Here is a 21,501-nt window from a genome sequence, read left to right as displayed (position 1 = left end):
TTGCTGTATTATTGCAAACGTCCTTGAAGCTGAAAAGGTGGGGCAGCAGATAAATATTCCATCACAAACAATATTAAGGTAATAAAATAATGGCTTGAGGTCAGTAGGAGATCTCACCCATTCCTTGTGCCCCCAAACATTATTTCGAATCACTTACTGGGCGCCTTTTCCTGGCAGCCTTTTGCTCCTCCAGCAAAAGCTATTTTTCCTCTGCTTTTATTTCAGAGTTTCATTTTACCAAGAAAAGAACACCACATTTTGCAAGACTTGACTGTAACAAGATCTTCAGCATCTGTCCATTTCTTCTTCCTCTTGCACAGTTTTTCCACGGCTTTAAAAATGTCGGTTAGGAATCCAAATTTGTTTCCCAAGAGTTTTATCAGTTCCTTAAACCAAACGGTGAGTCCCACAAGGCAGGGGGAAAGGCTATTTTGCCAAAGTATGGTTAAAAAGAAAAGAAAAGATCCAAAGCATACTTTTGTATTCTTTACTGACTAGGTAACAAAATGGGACAGCTGTGCACAAATCCAGATTATTATCTTTACCTAAAAAGAAATATGTATGTTGAAGCAGGGGACTGTTGGAGGGAATTGGCTTTCCATGCCAAACTGAATAGTATTTCCATGGATGACCAGGTTATTTTCAGCAATTATTTCTCAACAATATAATAGTATAGACATGGGAGGTCCTTGGCGCTCTCTGAGCTGGCTTCTTTTCTTGCAGACATTTCATGACCCAACTAGGTAACATCATCAGTTTTACTAGTTTGGAAAATGAAGTATTAATACCACTTTACAATGCCTTGGTAAGGCCACACTTGGAATACTGCATCCAGTTTTGGTCACTACGATGTAAAAAAGATGTTGAGACTCTAGAAAGAGTGCAGAGAAGAGCAACAAAGATGATTAGGGGACTGGAGGCTAAATCATATAATGAACGGTTGTAGGAATTGGGGATGTGTAGTTTAATGAAGAGAAGGGCGAGGGGGGACATGATAGCAGCCTTCCAGTATCTCAGGGGCTGCCCCAAAGAAGCTACTCTCCAAAGCACCTGAAGGCAGGACAAGAAGCAACGGATGGAAGCTAATCAAGGAGAGAAGCAACCTGGAACTAAGGAGAAACTTCCTGACAGTGAGAACAATTGACCAGTGGAACAACCTGCCTCCAGAAGTTGTGGATGCTCCAACACTGGAAGTTTTTAAGAAGAGACTGGAGAGCCATTTGTCTGAAAGGGTATAGGGTTTCCTGCCTGAGCAGGGGGTTGGAGTAGATGACCTCCAAGGTCCCTTCCAACATCATCATCACCACCACCACCACTATTATTATTATTATTATTATTATTATTATTATTATTATTATTATTATTATTATTATTATTATTATACATCTGTTGCAATTATTATTATTATTATTATTATTATTATTATTATTATTATTATTATTATTATTCATTTGCAATTATTATTATTGTTGTTATTATTATTATACATCTGCTGCAATTATTATTATTATTATTATTCATTTGCAATTATTATTATTATTATTATTATTGTTTGTTGTTGTTGTTGTTGTTATTATTATTATTATTATTATTATTATTATTATTATTATTATTATTATTTATTATTATTATACGTCTACAGCAAGAAAACAGCCAAGCTCATAGAACACCAAGGAACCCTCATTTCAACCTTGAGCTACAAATATTCTTGTTTAGACATGGCATATTTGGGAGCCTGGTAGCATTTGTGTATATAACAACGCACACTGTAATGTGGGGGGGAAGGTATATGGAGAAGAAAGAGATCTATAAAATAGATCTAAATAAATCAGTTATCCTCCTTCTGTGCCCTTCTGCCCACTTTCTTCTTTCTCCCGTGTCCTTTAGGATTACAGCCAATGGGAAAGAGAAGCGATGCCGAGAAGACCCAAATTAAGATTATTCCTGCCCCCTCCGCCACCCCCAGGGATGAAAAAGGAGGGAAAGACAATCCTGCAGAAGATACAACCCAAGAGAACAGGTGGGAAAAAAGAGTTTGGCTGACATAGTCTGGCCCGCCCAGGGGTGGGAGGAGGAGGAGGAGGAATTAAAAAAACACACATTTCCAGTGTTTCTTTTTTTTTTTGGTAGAGTTTGTGTGCCTTAGTGAAAAGAAGGCCACTCAGAGATACTCAAGAGGCTGAAAGTCCCAAAAGTACTAGCCAAGGTTTATCAAGGATAGAAAGGGTGCTTGGGTAGAAAGGGAAGGACCGGTTCTTCCTGTAAATAAATAAAAAAAGAGGCTAAGAGAATCCTTCTTCTAAATAGGGGAAGGAGGGCTAGTTCGGTTTTAGTGGAACAGAGGAACCTGAGTGCGAATCCTGCCTTAAACCCCGAAGCCAGCTGGGTGACCTCGGACCGGCTGCTTCCTCCTCAGTTCAGGAAGAAGGGAAGGGGCTGGCACCGCTGGCGTTCTGCTTAGGAAAATGCAGGAGAGAGGGGGAGAGAGAGAAAGGGAAAGAAGAAAAGGGATATATAGAATATAGAATAACAGAGTTGGAAGGGACCTTAGAGGTCTTCTAGTCCAACCCCCTTGCTCAGGCAGGAAAACTATACCATGTCAAAGAAATGGCTGTCCAGTCTCTTCTTAAAAACTTCCAGTGTTGGAGCATTCACAGTTTCTGGAGGCAGGTAGTTCCACTGGTTAATTGTTCTAACTGTCAGAACATTCCTCCTTAGTTCTAGGTTGCTTCTCTCCTTGACTAGTTTCCATCCGTTGCTTCTTGTCCTGCCTTCAGGGGCTTTGGGGAATAGCTTGACTCCCTCTTCTTTGGGGCAGCCCCTGAGATATTCGAAGACGGCTATCATGTCTCCCCTCGTCCTTCTCTTCATTAAAGTAGACATAACCCAATTCCCACAACCGTTCTTTGTATGTTTTAGCCTCCAGTCCCCTGATCATCTTCGTTGCTCTTCTCTGCACCCTTTCCAGAGTTTTAACATCTTTTTAAAATCGTGGTGACCAAAACTGGATGCAGGATTCCCAGTGTGGCCTGAGCGAGGCCTTGTAAAGTGGTGCTAACACAGGAAGGAAGGAAGGAAGGAAGGAAGGAAGGAAGGAAGGAAGGAAGGAAGGAAGGAAGGAAGGAAGGAAGGAAGGAAGGAAGGAAGGAAGGAGAGGGAGGGAGGGAGGGAGGGAGGGAAGAGGAAGAGGAAGAGGAAGGAAGGCAGGCAGGCAGGCAGGAAGGAAAAAGATAGACAGACAGAAACTATCTCACAGTCTCCTGGTGATTGGCCAAAAATCACCCAGCTGGCCTTTATATCTAAGGCAGGACTAGAACTCCCAACCTTCTGGTTTCTAGCCTGGTGCCTTCACCGCTAGACAAAACTTTTGCTCTCCAATTTTTGGTGCAGAATCTATTCCGGCTGCCTTCTCTGGCCTGCTTTAGGCAGCCTAACCAGAGCAACAGCCTCAGGTTCCACACACACCCCCCCCCGCTTCTCTTCTGTTCCTAGAGGAGCGCAAGGCCTGGGGCCTGGCCCTGAGAGCCACCCCGTCCATGAGGCACAAGGTGGGCTGGCACCAAGCCCTGACGGAGGAAATGGCCAAGGCAAACATCAGAATCCTGCAGGTACCGGAAGGGAAGGGCCCCTGGAAACGGGGCTGGGGGTGTCTCACCTGGGCTCCGCTGATGGCTGAAGCGGGGGGGGGAGAGCGGGCGGTGAGTCCAGATTCGCATGGTGTTCCCCTGGGGTTTGAGAGCAGAACCTCAAATTTGGGGATTGGAAAGGGAGGTGCAAATGGTGAACACCTGGAGAAAGAGGGATTTTAGAATTGTAAGCCACTCTGAACCCCTTGGCTGAGATGGGCAGGTTTAGAAAGATAGGCAAGGGAGGGAGAGAAAAAAGGAGGGTTGATCTTGCGGAAGGGAGGAGGGAGAGAGGGAGGGAGGAAGGAAGGAAAGAGGGGGGAGGGAGAGAGGAGGGAGGAAGGAAGGAAGAAAAAAAAGAAAGAAGGAAAGAAAAGCTAGGTAGGAATGTTGATCTGGAAAGAAAGGAAGGAAGGAGGGAGGGAGGGGGAGAGAGGGAGGAAGAAAGAAAGAAAAAGAAAGAAAGAAGAAAGAAAGAGAAAGAAAGAAAATAAAAAGAAAGAAAGAAAGAAAGAAAGAAAGAAAGAAAGAAAGAAAGAGAAAGAAAGAGAAAGAAAGAAAAAAAAGCTAGGTAGGAATGTTGATCTGGAAAAAAGGAAGGAAGGAAGAAAGAAAAAGAGAAAAAAGAAAGAAAGAAAGAAAGAAAGAAGCTAGGTAGGAATGTTGATTTGGAAGGAAAGGAAGGAAGGAAGGAGGAAAGAAGGGGGGAGGGAGGAAGGAAGGAAGGAAGGAAGGAAGAAGCTAGGTAGGAATGTTGATTTGAAAGGAAGGAAGGAAGGAAGGAATGGAGGGAAGGAATGGAGGGAGGGAAGGGAAGGGAAGGGAAGGGAATAAGGAAAGAAAAAGGAGAAGGAAGGAGGACAGGAGAAGGAAAGAAGGGAGGGAGGGAGGAAGCTTGGTAGGAAGGCTGATTTGAAAGGAAAGAAGGAAGGAAAGAAGGAAGGAATGGAGGGAGGGAAGGGAATAAAGAAAGAAAAAGAAAGAAGGGAGGAAGGAAGGAGGACAGGAGAAGGAAGTAAAGAAGGAAGGAAGAAGCTAGGTAGGGATGTTGATTTGAAAGGAAGGAAGGAAGGAAGGAAAGAAGGAAAGGGGGAGGGAGGGAGGGAGGGGGAGGGATGGCACCCTTCCAGGACTGGGGTCTCCTTCCCTCTGATTGCCAGTCAGGATGGAGTGGAGCCCTTTGGGAATCCAGCCTTCCTTAATCTGGACAACTTTAAGGCGGCTGGATTTCCATTCCCGGAATTCTGGGAGTTGAAAGCCATACCTTTTTTTTTTAAAGGGGGGGAGACTGAGAACCCCTGTGGCAACCTTCTTTTTCTCCCCCCCCCACAAAACAAAAACAAACCCCTCCCACCCAAACCCCACCTTAGCGGCTTTCTAAGAGCAAGATGAGCAGCCTGGAGGAGCTGAGGCACCATTCCTCCGTGCTGCTGGAGAAGAATAAGGAGCTGATGGAGAAGATCCAGGAGACGGAAGCCGATTCGGCCAGCCAAGCACGCTCCCTCCTGCAGCAGTACGACATGTTTGGGGTAGGTGAGGCCGCAGGGGGAGGGCAGGGGGGCAGCAGCAGCAGAGCCGGGCTTTGGGGCACGGAGAGTCCAACTGCAGCCGGGCCCTTCACCGCAGAGAGCAAGGGAGACAGACGGCAGGCTGCGCCATAGCAGGTGGGCTCGGCGCCCACCGGAAGGGTCGGTTTGTCTGTTGGTTAACCAAAGGCAGCCATTTGTCTGAAAAGGTATAGCAGGGGGTCTTCACGCTTGGCCCTTTTAGGACTTGTGGACTTCAACTCCCAGAATCCCCCAGCCAGTTTTGCTTTGCTGGCTGGGGAATTCTGGGACTTGAACTCCACCCCTAAATAATAATAATAATAATAATAATAATAATAATAATAATAATAATAATAATAATAATAATAACAACAACAACAACAACAACAACAACAACAACAATAATAATAATAATAATAATAATAACAACAACAACAACAACAATAATAATAATAATAGAGTTGAAGTCCACCAATAATAATAATAATAATAATAATAATAATAATAATAATAATAATAGAGTTGAAGTCCACCAATAATAATAATAATAATAATAATAATAATAATAATAATAACAACAACAACAACAACAACAACAATTGTTATGTATCCAGGTGAAGAGAACACATACACACTTACGTAGCAGTCACCACCAGGGGGCGTTGAAGTGTAACTTTTGGCGGGAACCCAGTTTCGGCAGGAAACAGGTTCAAACCCATTGGCCGGCTGCTCACCTGGCCAAGTATCAAAGGAGGGCAGGTAACCCCTATTCCCCAGTACAGTCACTTCCACCTAATAAAGATCTGCCATCGTCTCGGCGTCCTTCCTGCACTCCAGAACCCACTACACAACAACAACAACAACAATAATAATAATAATAAGTACTTGGAAGGGACTTTGGAGGTCATCTAGTCCAACCCCCTGCTCAGGCAGGAAACTCTATCCCACTTCAGACAAATGGCTGTCCAATCTCTTCTTGAAAACTTCCAGTGTTGGAGCATTCACAGCTTCTGGAGGCAGGCGGTTCCACTGATGAATTGTTCCGACTGTTAGGAAGTTTCTCCTTAGTTCCAGTTCTTAAAGTGGACAAGGCTGAGAAACACTGGATATGGCTAAACCAGGGCTCTTCAAACTTGGCCCTTTGATGACGCGTGCCTGGCTGAGGAATTCTGGGAGTTGAAGTCCACAAGTCCTAAAAAGGGCCAAGTTTGAAGACCCCTAAGGTATAGGGTCTCCTAAGTCAGAGGTCCCAAAACCTTTTGGCCACCAGGGACCGGTGACCTGGAGAGATGTTTTTCTGCGCACCGGAGGGTGTGTGGTTTTGTGTGCTGCCTGCATCCTGCGGATGGGGCTTTGCTTGTTTGTGCGGAAGGGTTGCTGGCATGCCGTGGCCTGGTACCAGTCCACGGACCGGGAATTGGGGACCCCAGTCCTAAGCAACTAGGATGATTCAAGGACTGGAGACCATATGAAGCACGGCTGTAGGACTTGGGTTTGGCTAAAGTAAAGAAAACAAGAAATGGGGAAGACATGATAGCAGGATTCCAGTATCTGAGGGGCTGCCACGAGGAAGGGGGGGTCACGTTATTCTCCAAAGCACCAGAGGGAAGGATGAGAAACAATGGATGGAAACTGATCAAGGAGAGAAGCAACCTGGAATTAAGGAGAAACTTCCTGACACTGAGGACAATTAACCAGTGGAACAGCTTGCCACCAGAAATTGTGAAGGCTCCATCCCTGGAGACTTTTAAGAAGAGACTGGACAGTCACTTGTCTGAGATGGTCTAGGTTCTCCTGCTTGAGCAGGGGGCTGGACTAGAAGACCTCCAAGGTCCCTTCCAGCTCTACTGTATTCACTAATCAGTGGAATGACCTGCCTCCTGGGTGCTCCCATCACTGGAGGGGTTTAAGAAGAGGCTGGACAGTTACTGGTCTGAAATACGGCCTATACCAGGGGTAGGCAACCTTGGCTCTTTTACGACTCATGGACTTCAACTCCCAGAATTCCTGAGCCAGCCATGCTGAGGGGAAAGGAAGAGGTTTCCAAGCTGAGCCATGCTGGCTCAGGAATTCTGGGAGTTGAAGTCCACGAGTTATGAAGGGGCCATAGTTCCCCCATGCTGGCCCAGGAATTCTGGGAGTTGAAGTCCACGAGTTATGAAGGGGCCATAGTTCCCCCATGCTGGCTCAGGAATTCTGGGAGTTGAAGTCCACCAGTCACGAAGGGGCCACAGTTCCCCCATGCTGGCTCAGGAATTCTGGGAGTTGAAGTCCACGAGTTATGAAGGGGCCACAGTTCCCACATGCTGGCTCAGGAATTCTGGGAGTTGAAGTCCACGAGTTATGAAGGGGCCACAGTTCCCCCATGCTGGCCCAGAAATTCTGGGAGTTGAAGTCCATGAGTCACAAAAGAGCTCAGGTTGCCTACCCCTGGCCTACACCCTTCCAGACAGGTAGCTGTCCATTCCCTTCTTGAAAACCTCCAGCGATGCAGTGCCCACAGCGTCCAGAGGCAACTTCCGTTCCCCTGGTTAATTGTGCCCCATCGCTTCCATCCCACAGCGGATCATCGGCACTCTCCAGGACTCCAATCAGAACCAAGTTGGGGTCGCCAAAGCCGAGCTCAAAGTCGTGGAGAAGAACGTGGAGAAGAACATGGCGAGTAAGCAGTGCCCACCTGCCCTCCTCACTGGGAGGGGGGGAGGGGGGAGTGCGGGGGTGGGGAGGGGGTGGGCAGAGGAGAGGTCCACGTTTCCAGGTCCCCAAGGAAAGATTAGTGCATCATGGCGATGTTGCTTATCAAGCATGTTAAAAAGGGGGCCAAGATGTACAGGTAGTCCTTGACTTAAAACTCTCCTCATTTAGTGACTGTTCGAAGTCACAGTCGCATTAAAAAAAACAGAATTATGACTGGTCCTTGTAATTATCTATCTATCTATCTATCTATCTATCTATCTATCTATCTATCTATCATCCATCATCTATCTATATCATCTATCTATCTATCTTATCTATCTATCCATCCATCCATCTAATATCTATCTATCTATCTATCTATCATCTATCTATTATCTATTTATCTATCTGTCTATCTTGTCATCTATCATCTACCTATCATCTACATATCCATCCATCCATCCAATATCTATCTATCTATCTATCTATCTATCTATCTATCTATCTATCTATCTATCTATCTATCTATCTATCTAATCATCCATCATCTATCTATATCATCTATCTATCTTATCTATCTATCCATCCATCCATCTAATATCTATCTATCTATCATCTATCTATTATCTATTTATCTCTGTCTATCTTGTCATCTATCATCTACCTATCATCTACCTATCCATCCATCCATCCAATATCTATCTATCTATCTATCTATCTATCTATCTATCTATCTATCTATCTATCTATCTATCTATCTATCTAATCATCCATCATCTATCTATATCATCTATCTATCTATCTTATCTATCTATCCATCCATCCATCTAATATCTATCTATCTATCATCTATTATCTATTTATCTCTGTCTATCTTGTCATCTATCATCTACCTATCATCTACATATCCATCCATCCATCCAATATCTATCTATCTATCTATCTATCTATCTATCTATCTATCTATCTATCTATCTATCTATCTATCTATCTATCTAATCATCCATCATCTATCTATATCATCTATCTATCTATCTTATCTATCTATCCATCCATCCATCTAATATCTATCTATCTATCATCTATCTATTATCTATTTATCTATCTGTCTATCTTGTCATCTATCATCTACCTATCATCTACATATCCATCCATCCATCCAATATCTATCTATCTATCTATCTATCTATCTATCTATCTATCTATCTATCTATCTATCTATCTATCTATCTATCTAATCATCCATCATCTATCTATATCATCTATCTATCTATCTTATCTATCCATCCATCCATCTAATATCTATCTATCTATCTATCTATCTATCTATCTATCTATCTATCTATCTATCTATCTATCTATCATCTATCTATTATCTATTTATCTATCTGTCTATCTTGTCATCTATCATCTACCTATCATCTACCTATCCATCCATCCATCCAATATCTATCTATCTATCTATCTATCTATCTATCTATCTATCTATCTATCTATCTATCTATCTATCTATCTATCTATCTATCTATCTACCATGTTTCCACGAAAGTAAGACCGGGTGTTTTGTTTTTTTTGTTTTTGCCTCCAAAAGAGGCAACAGGTCTTACTTTTGGGGGGTGTCTTTCATACCTCCGAGAACGACAGCCCTGCTCAGCTGGTCCACTTCTTCTGGGGCCGACGTGCTGCCTTTCCGGAAGGCCTCTGCAGCCAAGTACTGAGCTACGGATTCAATCCATAGCTCGGTTCTCAGCTGCAGAGGCCTTTTGGAAAGAAATGCAGGCCTGGCAGCCGAAGAAGCCTCAGGAGAAGAAGTGGGCCGCCGAGGCCTGGAGGCCTGGCTGCAAAATAAGTGGGTGCCGGGCGGGTGGGGCAACTCCACCCCCCCACCCCCTCCCCAGCTTGATTTTTAGGTGTGTGCCTCGCCCCAAAAGTAAATTTAAAATTTACACAAATATGAGCTGTCACTGTTGTGACTACAACCTGTGGATGGCCTGCCCTTGGGTTAGGCTGAAACAGGCAATAAGATTTGTCCTGTGTTTGGGGCCTAGCAAGGTATTCTAAAATACTTAACAAACACTTAACACATATCTCCCTTGCCTCTCAGCTAACAAAGCGAGAAAGAGCCAGTGGCCTAGAGGTTAGAACAATTGCCTAATATGCAATTGGCCCAGGTTCGAATCTCAGAAGGGTATGGCTGACTGATGAGAACAAATAAGTTTGAAATGCATATCAGTCTCCCTTTAATTCTTTGTTAGCAATCCAATATATATACGTGTGTATGTGTGTATGGATAAGTATGTATGTATATGTGCATATATACAGATATGTATATATATATGTATGTGTGTATATAGATATGTGAGTATAGGTATATGTATGTGTATGTGTATGTGTATATATATATATATATATATATATATATATATATATATATATATATATATATATATATATATATATATATATATGTTGTGTATATGTGTGTGTGTATATATATACATACACACACACACATATGCATATATTTATTTATTTATTTACTTATTGATGGGATTTATATCCCACCCTATCTCCCGAAGGACTCAGGGCGGCTAACAACAAAACATATAATAAGTACAGAAATCAAGATAAAAATAAAATTGAAATCATCTGTGCAATAAATTAAAATTAAAGAATTAAAAAATAAATTAAAAATTCTAAATATAAATTAATTAAAATGCCTGTCAGTCCAGGTCAGCCTGGTGGAACAGGAGTGTTTTGAGGCCGCGGCGAAAGGATTGGAGGTTTTATATGCATATTTGTATATGTATGGGTGTGTGTATATATATATGTGTGTGTGTGTCTATAATATATTTATATATACTGTACATATATGTATGTGCTTACATGTATGCGTATGGTTATATATTTATATACACACACACACACACACACACACACACACACACACACACACACACACATCTCCATCTGAGAGCGGGCCTCAGAACTTCCTTCCGTCCTCAGGGGCTGCCAGGCTGTTTGGAGAGAGCAAAGCGGCCCACGGCTTCTCTTTCTCTCCCCTCCAGAGATGGACCTGGAGCTGAAACGGGTCGGCACCAAAGTCCACACCTTGCAAGAGGAGGTCAACCTCCTGCGGACGTACATGGACAAGGAGTATCCGCTGAAGGCCGTCCAGATCTCCTCCCTTCTGCGCAGCATCCGGAACCTGAACGAGGAGCAACAGGTGGACGGGGTGGGGTGGGGGTGGGGGGGGGCTCCATCTCAAGGCTGGGCTGAGGTGGGGGGGAGCGTGCAGTCCCCGGACCCTTCTTTAAAGACACACACCCCCACCCTCTTTCTGTTCTTCTGCCCCCTGCAGTACGAATTGGAAGACACCGAAGATCTGGCCAAGCGGTTCCTGGACTCCTTAGCGGGAAAGGCCCGGGACGAGCAGGAGCGCATTCTGCAGTCCGTGGCCGATGTGAGTGGAATCCCTCCGCCTGGCCCAAAAGTGCCTTCCCTCTGCCCCCCCCGAAAGAGGAACTGGACTTTCTTGAGGGGTTTTTTCCCCCCCAATCAATCGGAATACAGCTGTAAGGGAGCTTGGAGGTCATTTAGTCCAACCCCCTGCTCAAGCAGGAGAGCCTGTGTGCGCTCTAGAGGATCGCTCTTCTGCATGGCTTGTTGGGATGTCTCCCAATGGAGACAGAATAGAGCTGGAAGGGACCTTGGAGGTCATCTAGCCCAACCCCCTGCTCAGGCAGGAGACCCTATACCATTTCGGACAAATGGCTGTCCAGTCTCTTCTTAAAAACTTCCAGTGTTGGAGCATTCACCGCTTCTGGAGGCAGGTGGTTCCGCTGGTTAATTGTCCTGTCAGGAAGTTTCTCCTTAGTTCCAGGTTGCTTCTCTCCTTGATTGGTTTCCATCCGTTGCTTCTTTTTTTTTTTTTAATCCCATTTATATCCCGCCCTTCTCCGAAGACTCAGGGCGGCTTACAAGCTTAGCAGTAGCCTTCATTCTATGTATATGCCTGCTTATTAGGGCTTGTCCTGCGTTTAGGTTGACCTCCCCCTTTTCTTTGTGGCAGCCCCTCAAATACTGGAATCCTGTTATCGTGTCACCTACTCCTCCTCTTCATTAAATAGAATAGAATAGAATAGAATTTAAAATAGGATGGAGTGGAGTGGAGTGGAGTGGAGTGGAGTGGAGTGGAGTGGAGTGGAGTAGAGTAGAGTAGAGTAGAGTAGATAAGAATGGAACGGAACGGAACGGAACGGAACAGAACAGAACAGAACAGAATAGAATAGAATAGAAAATAGTAAATAGAATAGAATAGAATAGAATAGAATAGAATAGAATAGAATAGAATAGAATAGAATAGAATAGAATAGAATAGAATAGAATAGAATAGAATAGAATAGAATAGAATAGAATAGGGCTGGAAGGGACCTTGGAGGTCTTCTAGTCCAGCCCCCTGCTCAAGCAGGAGAATGTCCTAGACCATCTCAGACGGGTGACTGTCCAGTCTCTTCTTAAAAAGTTCTAATGAGGGAGTGCCCACAGCACTTTTCGTTTTGTTTTGGGTGGACTGGGCAACGCCATCACAAGCCCATGTTTGGGGCTACCTCTACTTAAGGACCCCAACTGAGCCCAGAATTTCTAACCAAGACACCTGTTAAGCGAGCTCTGCCCCATTTTACGAACTTTCTCGCCACCACCCTTAAGCGAATCACTGCAGCTGCTAAGTGAATCATATACCGTCATTAAGGAAATTGGGCTTTCCCCATTGACTTGGGCTTGTCCCACACGGGCCGGAAAAAAAACACAAAACCTGGTCACTGTGCAACCGTCATTCGTTCATGCCAGTTGCCAAGCATCTGGATTTTGATCATGTGACCCTGGGGTACGCTGTGACGGTCGTAAGTGGGAGGACCGGTCCTAAATCTCTTTTTTTTCCCCCAGTGCTGCTGTAACCGAATGCTGGTTAAATGAACGGTTAAAAGTCGAGGACTAGTCTGTCTTTAAGGGATCTTGCCACCTCACGTGGCCACCCAGAGATCGTCAACCGCTGTTTCCGTCTTAAATTTTGTCGTCCTTTTTTTGTCATTCTAGAAGACGCTGCTGAAGTATCAGGACGGCCTGAAGCAGATGCACCGGAACAACACGGAACTGAGAAGGCAGATAAAATCACAAAAGGAGGTAAGGAAATCTGGGAATCGCAGTCAGTTATCTATCTCTATCTAATTTCTATGTGTCTATAATATCCGTCTGTCAATCTATCCAATATCTATATCTATTATCTATCTATCATCTATCTATATCTATTATCTATCTATCTATTATCTATCATCTATATCTATTATCTATTATCTATCTATCTATTATCTATCTATATCTGTCTATCTCTGTCTATTATCTATCTATCTATGAGCCAGCAGTGTGCTGCAGCTGCCAAAAAAGCCAACACAGTGCTGGGCTGCATTAACAGAGGGATAGAATGAAGATCACGTGAAGTACTAATACCACTTTACAACGCCTTGGGAAGGCCACACCTGGAATACTGCATCCAGTTTTGGTCACCACGATGTAAAAAAGATGTTGAGACTCTAGAAAGAGTACAGAGAAGAGCAACAAAGATGATTGGGAGACTGGAGGCTAAAACATATAGGGAACGGTTGCTGGAATTGGGTATGTGTAGTTTAATGAAGAAGTGAGGGGTGACATGATAGCAGTCTTCCAATATCTCAGGGGCTGCCCCAAAGAAGAGGGAGTCAAGCTATTCTCCAAAGCCCCTGAAAGCAGGACAAGAAGCAACGGATGGAAACTAGTCAAGGAGAGAAGCAACCTCGAACTAAGGAGAAACTTCCTGACAGTGAGAACAATTAACCAGTGGAACAACCTGCCTCCAGAGGTGGTGAATGCTCTAACACTGGAAGTTTTTAAGAGGAGACTGGACAGCCATTTGCCTGAAGTGGTATAGGGTTTCCTGCCTGAGCGGGGGGTTGGACTAGATGACCTCCAAGGTCCCTTGCAACTTCTTCTTCTTCTTCTTCTTCTTCTTCTTCTTCTTCTTCTTCTTCTTCTTCTTCTTCTTCTTCTTCTTCTTCTTCTTCTTCTTCTTCTTCTTCTTCTTCTTCTTCTTCTTCTTTTATTTATTTATTTATTTATTTATTTATTTATTTATTTATTTATTTATTTAGATTTCTATACCTCCCCATTCCCGAAGGACTCAGGGCGGTTTACAGGGCAGCATAAAATACAATATAAAAGATAATATAAAATTAAAATAAATTTAATTAAGCCCAACAATTAAAACAATATTTAAAAAGCTAAAACCCCTTCAGTCCAGGCCTGATAAATCGAAAAGCCAGGTTTTCAGGTCCCGGCGAAATGAACGCAGATCAGGGGCGGTCTGGAGTTCCACAGGTAAATCATTCCAGAGAGCAGGCGCGCCCACAGAGAACGCCCTCCCTCTGGGGATCACCCGCCGGCACTCCCTAACCGGCGGCACCCTGAGAAGACCCTCCCTGTGGGAGCGCACAGGACAATGGGAAGTTGATGCTGGCAGCAGGTGCTCCCTGAGATAATCCGGGCCCAAGCCATTTAGGGCTTTATAGGTCATCACCAGCACCTTGAATCTCACCCGGAGGGCAACTGGGAGCCAATGCAGCTCGCGGAGAAGAGGCGTTACATGGGAGTATCGGGAGACCCCATCACAACTTGCACGGCCGCATTCTGCACCAGCTGAAGCCTTCTTCTTCTTCTTCTTATTGTTATTATTATTTATTATCAATTATCTATCTATTATCTATCATCTATCTGTATCTATCTATTTATCATCTATATTTATTATCTATATCTACTATCTATATGTGTCTCTAATATCTATCTCTGTATGTCTATCTAATATCTATCTACCGGTATATCTTTCTATATCTTTCTATCCTTGCAATTATCTATCTCTCTATATCTATCTATCTATCTATCTATCTATCTATCTATCTATCTATCTATCTATCTATCTATCTATCTATCTATCTATCTATCTATCTATCTATCTATCTCTCCTGTGCCCCATATAGATAATCTGTCTATATCTAATATCTATGTGTCTCTAATATCGGTCTTTCTTTCTTTCTTTCTTTCTTTCTTTCTTTCTTTCTTTCTTTCTTTCTTTCTTTCTTTCTTTCTTTCTTTCTTTCTTTCTTTCTTTCTTTCTTCTTTCTTCTTTCTTTCCTTCCTCCCTCCCTCCCTCCCTCCCTCCCTCCCTCCCTCCCTCCCTCCCTTCCTTCCTTCCTTCCTTCCTTCCTTCCTTCCTTCCTTTCCTTCCTTCTGTCTATCTGTCTATCTGTCTACTATCTGTGTCTTATATGTCTGCCTGTCTGTCTGTCCATCTGTCTATCTAATATTTCTCTGTTTGTCTGTCCGTCTGTCTATTAAATTACTATATCGCCCTGATATAGGAAATCTGGGCGGCTTACCATGTAATTAAAAAGTAAAAAGAAAAAAAAGTACTCCATTCAGGCAATTAAATGAGAAGAATTAAACAGAAAAGCTATTTAAGTCACTCTACAGCTAATCGTTGACTTAAACTCTAATGGAGCCTGCCCTTCAGCCAGCAGTCACGATGGTTGTAAAATGGCAAAAGCTAAAAGAATTGGCGGCCAAACTGGCCATAGCGAGCCATCCACTCACTTAGTGGCCTGGGTGACCAAATCGATTTGATGGATTTTTTTAGCAGAGGTCATTAGCCGAACGCCACTGTCCTTAAGCGAATCAGTGGGTTCGTTTTGGGCCAGTTTGGCCGCAAATGGGAAGCGGATGCAGGTTTAGCCGGCTGGGGAATTCTGGGAGTTGAATTCTGGGAGTCTAAAAGCCGCCAAGATTGCGAAACACTGTACAGGTCACCCTCGACTTACGACCACAATTCAGCCCAAAATTTCTGTCGCTAACCGAGACATTTATTGAGTTTTGCCCCATTTTAGGACCTACCTTGCCACAGTTGTGAAGTGAAGCACTTGCAGTTGTTAAGTTAGCAACCCGGTTGTGAAATGAATCTGGCTTTCCCGATGAACTTTGTTCGTCAGAAGGTCACAAAAGGGGATCACGTGACCCCCCCGCCCCCAGGGACTCTGCGACCGTCATCAATGCGAAGCCTTTGCTAAGCATCTGAATTTTGATCAGGCGACCGTGGGAGATGCAGCAACGGCCGGAAGGGGGAAAGATGGTCCTAGCTCGTTCTTTTCAGTGACGCTCTAACTTCCAACTGTCGCTAAACAAACTTTTGTAAGTCGAGGACTATCTGTAACAGGAGACCTGGATGCCAACCATGTTGAAAACTCACTGGGGGGCCGGGAAGTCGAACTGGAAGCAGTGGGGCACAGGAGATGTTCGGAGCTGGGAACAGCCGGCTTTGATCTCCTTTTTTTGTTTTTAAGAAGAGACTGGACATCATCATCATCATCATCATCATCATCATTATTATTATTATTATTATTAGACTGGACACCCATTTGCCTGAAATGGTATAGGGTTTCCTGCCTGAGCAGGGGGTTGGACTAGACTCCAAGGTCCCTTCCAACTTCTTCTTCTTCTTCTTCTTCTTCTTCTTCTTCTTCTTCTTCTTCTTCTTCTTCTTCTTCTTCTTCTTCTTCTTCTTCTTCTTCTTCTTCTTCTTCTTCTTCTTCTTCTTCTTCTTCTTCTTCTTCTTCGTATTAGTATTAGGGACACGGTGGCTCAGTGGGTTAGGACGCTGAACTTGTCGATCAGAAGGTCGGCAGTTTGGCGGGTCGAATCCCTAGTGCCGCGTAGCAGAGTGAGCGCCTGTTACTCATCCCAGCTTCTGCCAACCTAGCAGTTCGAAAGCACGTAAAAATGCAAGTAGAAAAATAGGGACCACTCCGGTGGGAAGGTAACAGCGTTCCGTGCACCTTTGGCGTCTAGTCATGCCGGCCACATGACCATGGAGACGTCCTCGGACAAGCGCTGGCTCTTCGGCTTTGAAACGGAGATGAGTACCGCCCCCTAGAGTCGGAAACGACTAGCACGCGTGTGCGGGGGAACCTTTACCTTTACCTATTAGTATTAGTATTATGAGACTGGACAGCCACTTGTCTGAAAGGCTACAGGGTTTCCTGCCTGAGCAGGGGGTTGGACTAGATGATCTCCAAGGTCCCTTCCAACTTCATCATCATCATCATCATCATCATCATTATTATTATTATTATTATTATTATTATTATTATTATTATTATTATTAATATTATTATTATTATTATTATTATTATTATTTCAGGTGATCGACGACCTGGTGAAGGAAGTGAAGAAACTGCACAAGAGCATCATTGTCCTGCATCACTCGGCTGGGGACCCCTACAACACCATTTTTCCCGACGTCCTTCTGCGCCGGCCCAAGTACGGCCTCCCTTTTCACTTTCTCCTCCCTTGTCGGGCAGCCGCACGGCTTGCATACAGCTACCGTGTTTCCCTGAAAGTAAGGCCTACACCCACAATATGCCTTAGCTTGATTTTTGGGGGTGGGCCTAATATAAGCCCTACCCCGAAAATAAGCCCTAGTTTTGGGGCCAGGCACACACCTAAAAATCAAGCTGGGGCAGGGATGGGGGTGTGTGGAGCTGCCCCACCTGCCTCACACCCACTTTCCTTGCAGCCAGGCCTCTCCCCCACCCGGCCTGCTTCTTCTCCTGAGGCCTCTTCTGCAGCCAGGCCTGCCTTTCTCAGTCACGGGGCTTTCCGGAAGGCCTGTGCAGCCAAGACCCGAGCTGTGGGTTCAGTCTGTAGCTCGGCTCTGCAAGATCTCTGCAGCTGAGCACCAAGCGATGGATTGAATCCATAGCTCAGTACTCGGCTGTTTAGGCCTTCTGGAAAGGCCTGACTGCAGAATGCAGGCCCAAATGCAGCTGCAGAAGTTCGGCTCCAGAAGAAGTGGACCGGCTGCGTTGGCCTCTCGGTGCCGGAGGTGAGGTGAGGCCTACCCCGAAAATAAGACCTGGTGCAAAATTTAAAAAAAAGAAGACCCAGTCTTATTTTTGGAGAAACACAGGTAAGAAACGGCCACCAAGAAGTGTATACAGGACTTACGACCGGTCGCTTAGCGACGCTTCGAAGTTACGACAGATGGAAAGGGTACAATTGCAACCTGGGGTTTAAAAGGCAACAATATGATGCATAAGCAGCCCACAATGCATGCTAGAGGCCCCTAATGTGTACAGGTGGTCCTCGGCTTACGACCACAATTGGGTCCAAGATGTCTGTTGCTAGGTGAGACAGTTGTTAAGTGAATTTTGACCCGTTTTACGACTGTCCTTGCCCGAGTTGTTAAGGGAATCACTGCAGTTGACGAGTTAGTAACCTGGCTGTTAAGGGAACTTGGCCTCTCAGTTGACTTTGCTTGTCGGAAGAGTCGCAAAAGGGGATCATGTGAAACAGGGATGCTGCAACCCCATAAGTATGACTCAGTTGCCAAGCGCCTGAGTCCATTTAGTGACTGTTCGAAGTCACGACGGCACTGAAAAAAAGGAATTTACGATCTTTTTTACACTTACGACCGTTGCAGCATCCCCACGAATATGTGATCAAAACTCAGATGCTTGGCGACTGACTCACATTTATGACGGTTTGCAGTGTCCCGTGTTCACGTGACACCCCCCCCCCTTTGGCGACCTTCTGACAAGCAAAGTCAATGGGGGAAAAGCCTGATTCGCTTAACGACCCTGGGACTAACTTAACAGTGGCAAGAAACGTCGTAAAACGGGTCAAAATTCACTTACCCACGGTCTCACCCCGCCACAGAAGCTTTGGGCTCAGCTGTGGCCGTACGTTGAGGACGACCTGTATTTACGACCCGGATTCGTAGTTCCGATGGCTGCCCCACCCCAGCCCCCGCATGGCCTTGTGATGCCATTTTGGGGTGGGGGGGCTTACTTTTTACGCCTCACCTTCTTTCCTAGTGTGGATTTCATGTTGTCTGCTTCTCTCTTTCACACACACACCCCATACCCGCCCCCAGGTGCACCCCGGATATGGAGGTGGTTCTCAACATCCCGACGGACGACGATTTCCCCATGTAGCCGCCGGGAACGAAGCGGGAAGGAGATGCCTGGATTGCAAAAAAAACCTCTTTGAGCTCCGTTGCTGGTTTGGTTTGGCAGTGTTTGGCCCACATTGGGTGCCGCATCCTGGGCAAAGGCTAGGCCAGGGGTAGGCAACCTCGGCTCTTTTATGACTCATGCACTTCAACTCCCAGAATTCTGACTCAGGAATTCTGGGAGTTGAAGTCCATGAGTCATAAAACAGCCGAGGTTGCCTACCCCTGGCCTAGGCCCACTGTTTTTAAATTTCCTCCTCCAGCTATGTCGGCTTTTTCCTCTTTTCTCTATTAAAGGCAGCCCTTGTCTGACTGAATGGTGCTGGGTTTGTCGCCGGGACACCCCAAAGGTCAAGGCCCCGTTCTCCCCACTGTACCCCAATGCGGAGTGCAGCCAAGGCTGCAGTGGTAGGATCCAGTGACCAGGATCCCTGCTTTCTTACAACGCCAGGATCCTGCTAAATTCTGCCCTGCAGGGAAGGGCGTGCAGCTAGTCCTCAGGTTATGAGGACAGTTTGGCCCAACAAAGAGGGTGGAGAAGAACAACCAAGAAGATCAGGGGATTGGAGGCTAAAACACATAAAGAACGGTTGCAGGAATTGGGCAGGTCTAGTTTAATGAAGAGAAGGACCAGGGGGGACAGGATAGCAGTGTTCCAATATCTCAGGGGCTGCCCCAAAGAAGAGGGAGTCAAGCTATTCTCCAAAGCGCCCGAAGGCAGGAGAAGAAGCAACGGATGGAAACACATCAAGGAGAGAAGCAACCTAGAACTAAGGAGGAACTTCCTGACAGTGAGAACAATTAACCAGTGGAACAACTTTGCTTCCAGAAGCTGTGAATGCTCCAACACTGGAAGTGTTTAAGAAGAGACTGGACAGCCATTTGTCTGGAATCTTACAGGGTTTCCTGCCTGAGCAGGGGGTTGGACTAGATGACCTCCAAGGTCCCTTCCAACTCTTACTCTGTTATTTCCATTGCTAAGCAAGACAGTTAAAGGAGTTTTGCCGCATTTTACAACGTCTCTCACCAGAGCTTTTAAGTGAATCACTGCTGTTGTTAAGTTCATAACACATTTGTGTGTGTGTGTGTGTGTGTGTGTGAGAGAGAGAGAGAGAGAGAGAAAGAAACGGAAAAAGAAAGAACGACAGAGACAAGGAAAGATGGAAAGAGGAAGAGAAAGTAAGGCACACACAGAGAAAGACAGAAAGTCACAAAGGCACAAAGAGAAACAGAAAGAGAGAAAGAGGCACAGAGAGAAACAGAGAGAAAGGCACAGAGAGAAAGAAAGAGAAAGGCACAAAGAAAGAATGGATCCAGGTTTTTTCCATTGCAGCCTCCGAATTCACCACTAGGTGGAGACAGATGGCATTTAAGCTGACTTTTTCCCTTGCTAACAGGGGTCTGACCTTACATTTAAACGCCTAACAATCCATTCACACCAAAGCAACTCATTTACCGAGGACTGCGGTTCAAATCATGACGTACACAAGTCCCCTCGAAGATGGGAGACGTGAAGCTTAACAACCATGTCACTAATTGAACAGCTGCAGTGATTCAGCTAAGAACCGTGGCAAAAAAAGGTCATAAAATGAAGCAAAACGCACTGAGCAACTGTCTTGCTTAGCAACGGAAAATTGGGGGGGGGGCTCAATTGTGGTCGTACGTTGAGGACCACATCCACTGTGTGAGTTGTTTGTAAAATAAGAATAATAAAGGCAGGCTATGAATAGAGTTAGTCCTTTGTAATAAGTTGAGGTTTACTTGCAGTTTTAACAGAATAATATAGTTGGAAGGGACCTTGGAGGTCATCTAGTCCAGCCCCCTGCTCAGGCAGGAAACCCTGTACCATTTCAGACAAATCGTTGTCCAGTCTCTTCTTGAAAACATCCAGTGTTGGAGCAACCACAACTTCTGGAGGCAAGTAGTTCCACTGGTTAATTGTTCTCACTGTCAGGAGGTTTCTCCTTAGTTCCAGGTTGCTTCTCTCCTTGATGAGTTTCCATCTGTTGCTTCTTGTCCCGCCTTCAGGGGCTTTGGAGAATAGCTTGACTCCCTCTTCTTTGGGGCAGCCCCTCAAATATTGGAAGATGCTATCATGTCCCCCCTCATCCTTCACTTCATTAAACTAACAGCAGAGAATGACAGACTTGGAAAGGGACCTTGGAGGTCTTCTAGTCCAACCCTCTGCTCAAAGCAAAGTCCTTATATCATTCCAAACAGATGGCCCTCCAGTCTCTTTTTAAAAACCTCCAGTATTGGAGCATTCGCAGCTTCTGGAGGCAGGTAGTTCCACTGGTTAATTGTTCCTCACTGTCAGGAAGTTTCTCCTTAGTTCCAGGTTGCTTCTTCTCTCCTTGATTAGTTTCCCTCCATTGTTTTTTGTCTTGCCTTCTGGTGCTTTGGGGAACAGGTGGACCCCCCCACTTCTTTGTGGCAACCCCTCAAATATTGGAAGAACTGCTATCATGTCACCCCTAGTCCCTCTCTTCATGGGCCTAGCGCACTTGCACCCAGGAGAGGGCTTAAGTCAAGAGCCACCTCGTTCTGGGTGAACTCGGAA

General features: G+C 45.0%; 1 protein-coding gene across 1 annotated transcript; it reads left to right on the top strand.

The window, feature by feature from the left end:
* Nucleotides 1-228: 228 nt before the first annotated feature.
* On the top strand, nt 229-19,066 carry LOC308665719 (uncharacterized protein C20orf96). The gene is made up of 10 exons (XM_081323884.1): nt 229-399; nt 1,888-2,020; nt 3,493-3,608; nt 4,997-5,155; nt 7,736-7,835; nt 10,918-11,075; nt 11,211-11,312; nt 12,947-13,033; nt 17,130-17,248; nt 18,864-19,066. Exons 1-10 carry the CDS (start codon nt 340-342, stop codon nt 18,922-18,924), a joined length of 1,095 nt encoding a protein of 364 aa, XP_081180010.1. The 5' UTR covers nt 229-339; the 3' UTR covers nt 18,925-19,066.
* The last annotated feature ends 2,435 nt before the right edge of the window (nt 19,067-21,501 follow it).

This window comes from Vipera berus (genome assembly GCF_964194415.1).
Source record: "Vipera berus genome assembly, chromosome: 3".
Classification (NCBI taxonomy): Eukaryota; Metazoa; Chordata; class Lepidosauria; order Squamata; family Viperidae; genus Vipera; species Vipera berus.
Note: the sequence above shows the minus strand (reverse complement) of the source record. Positions and strands in the feature narration are given on the sequence as shown.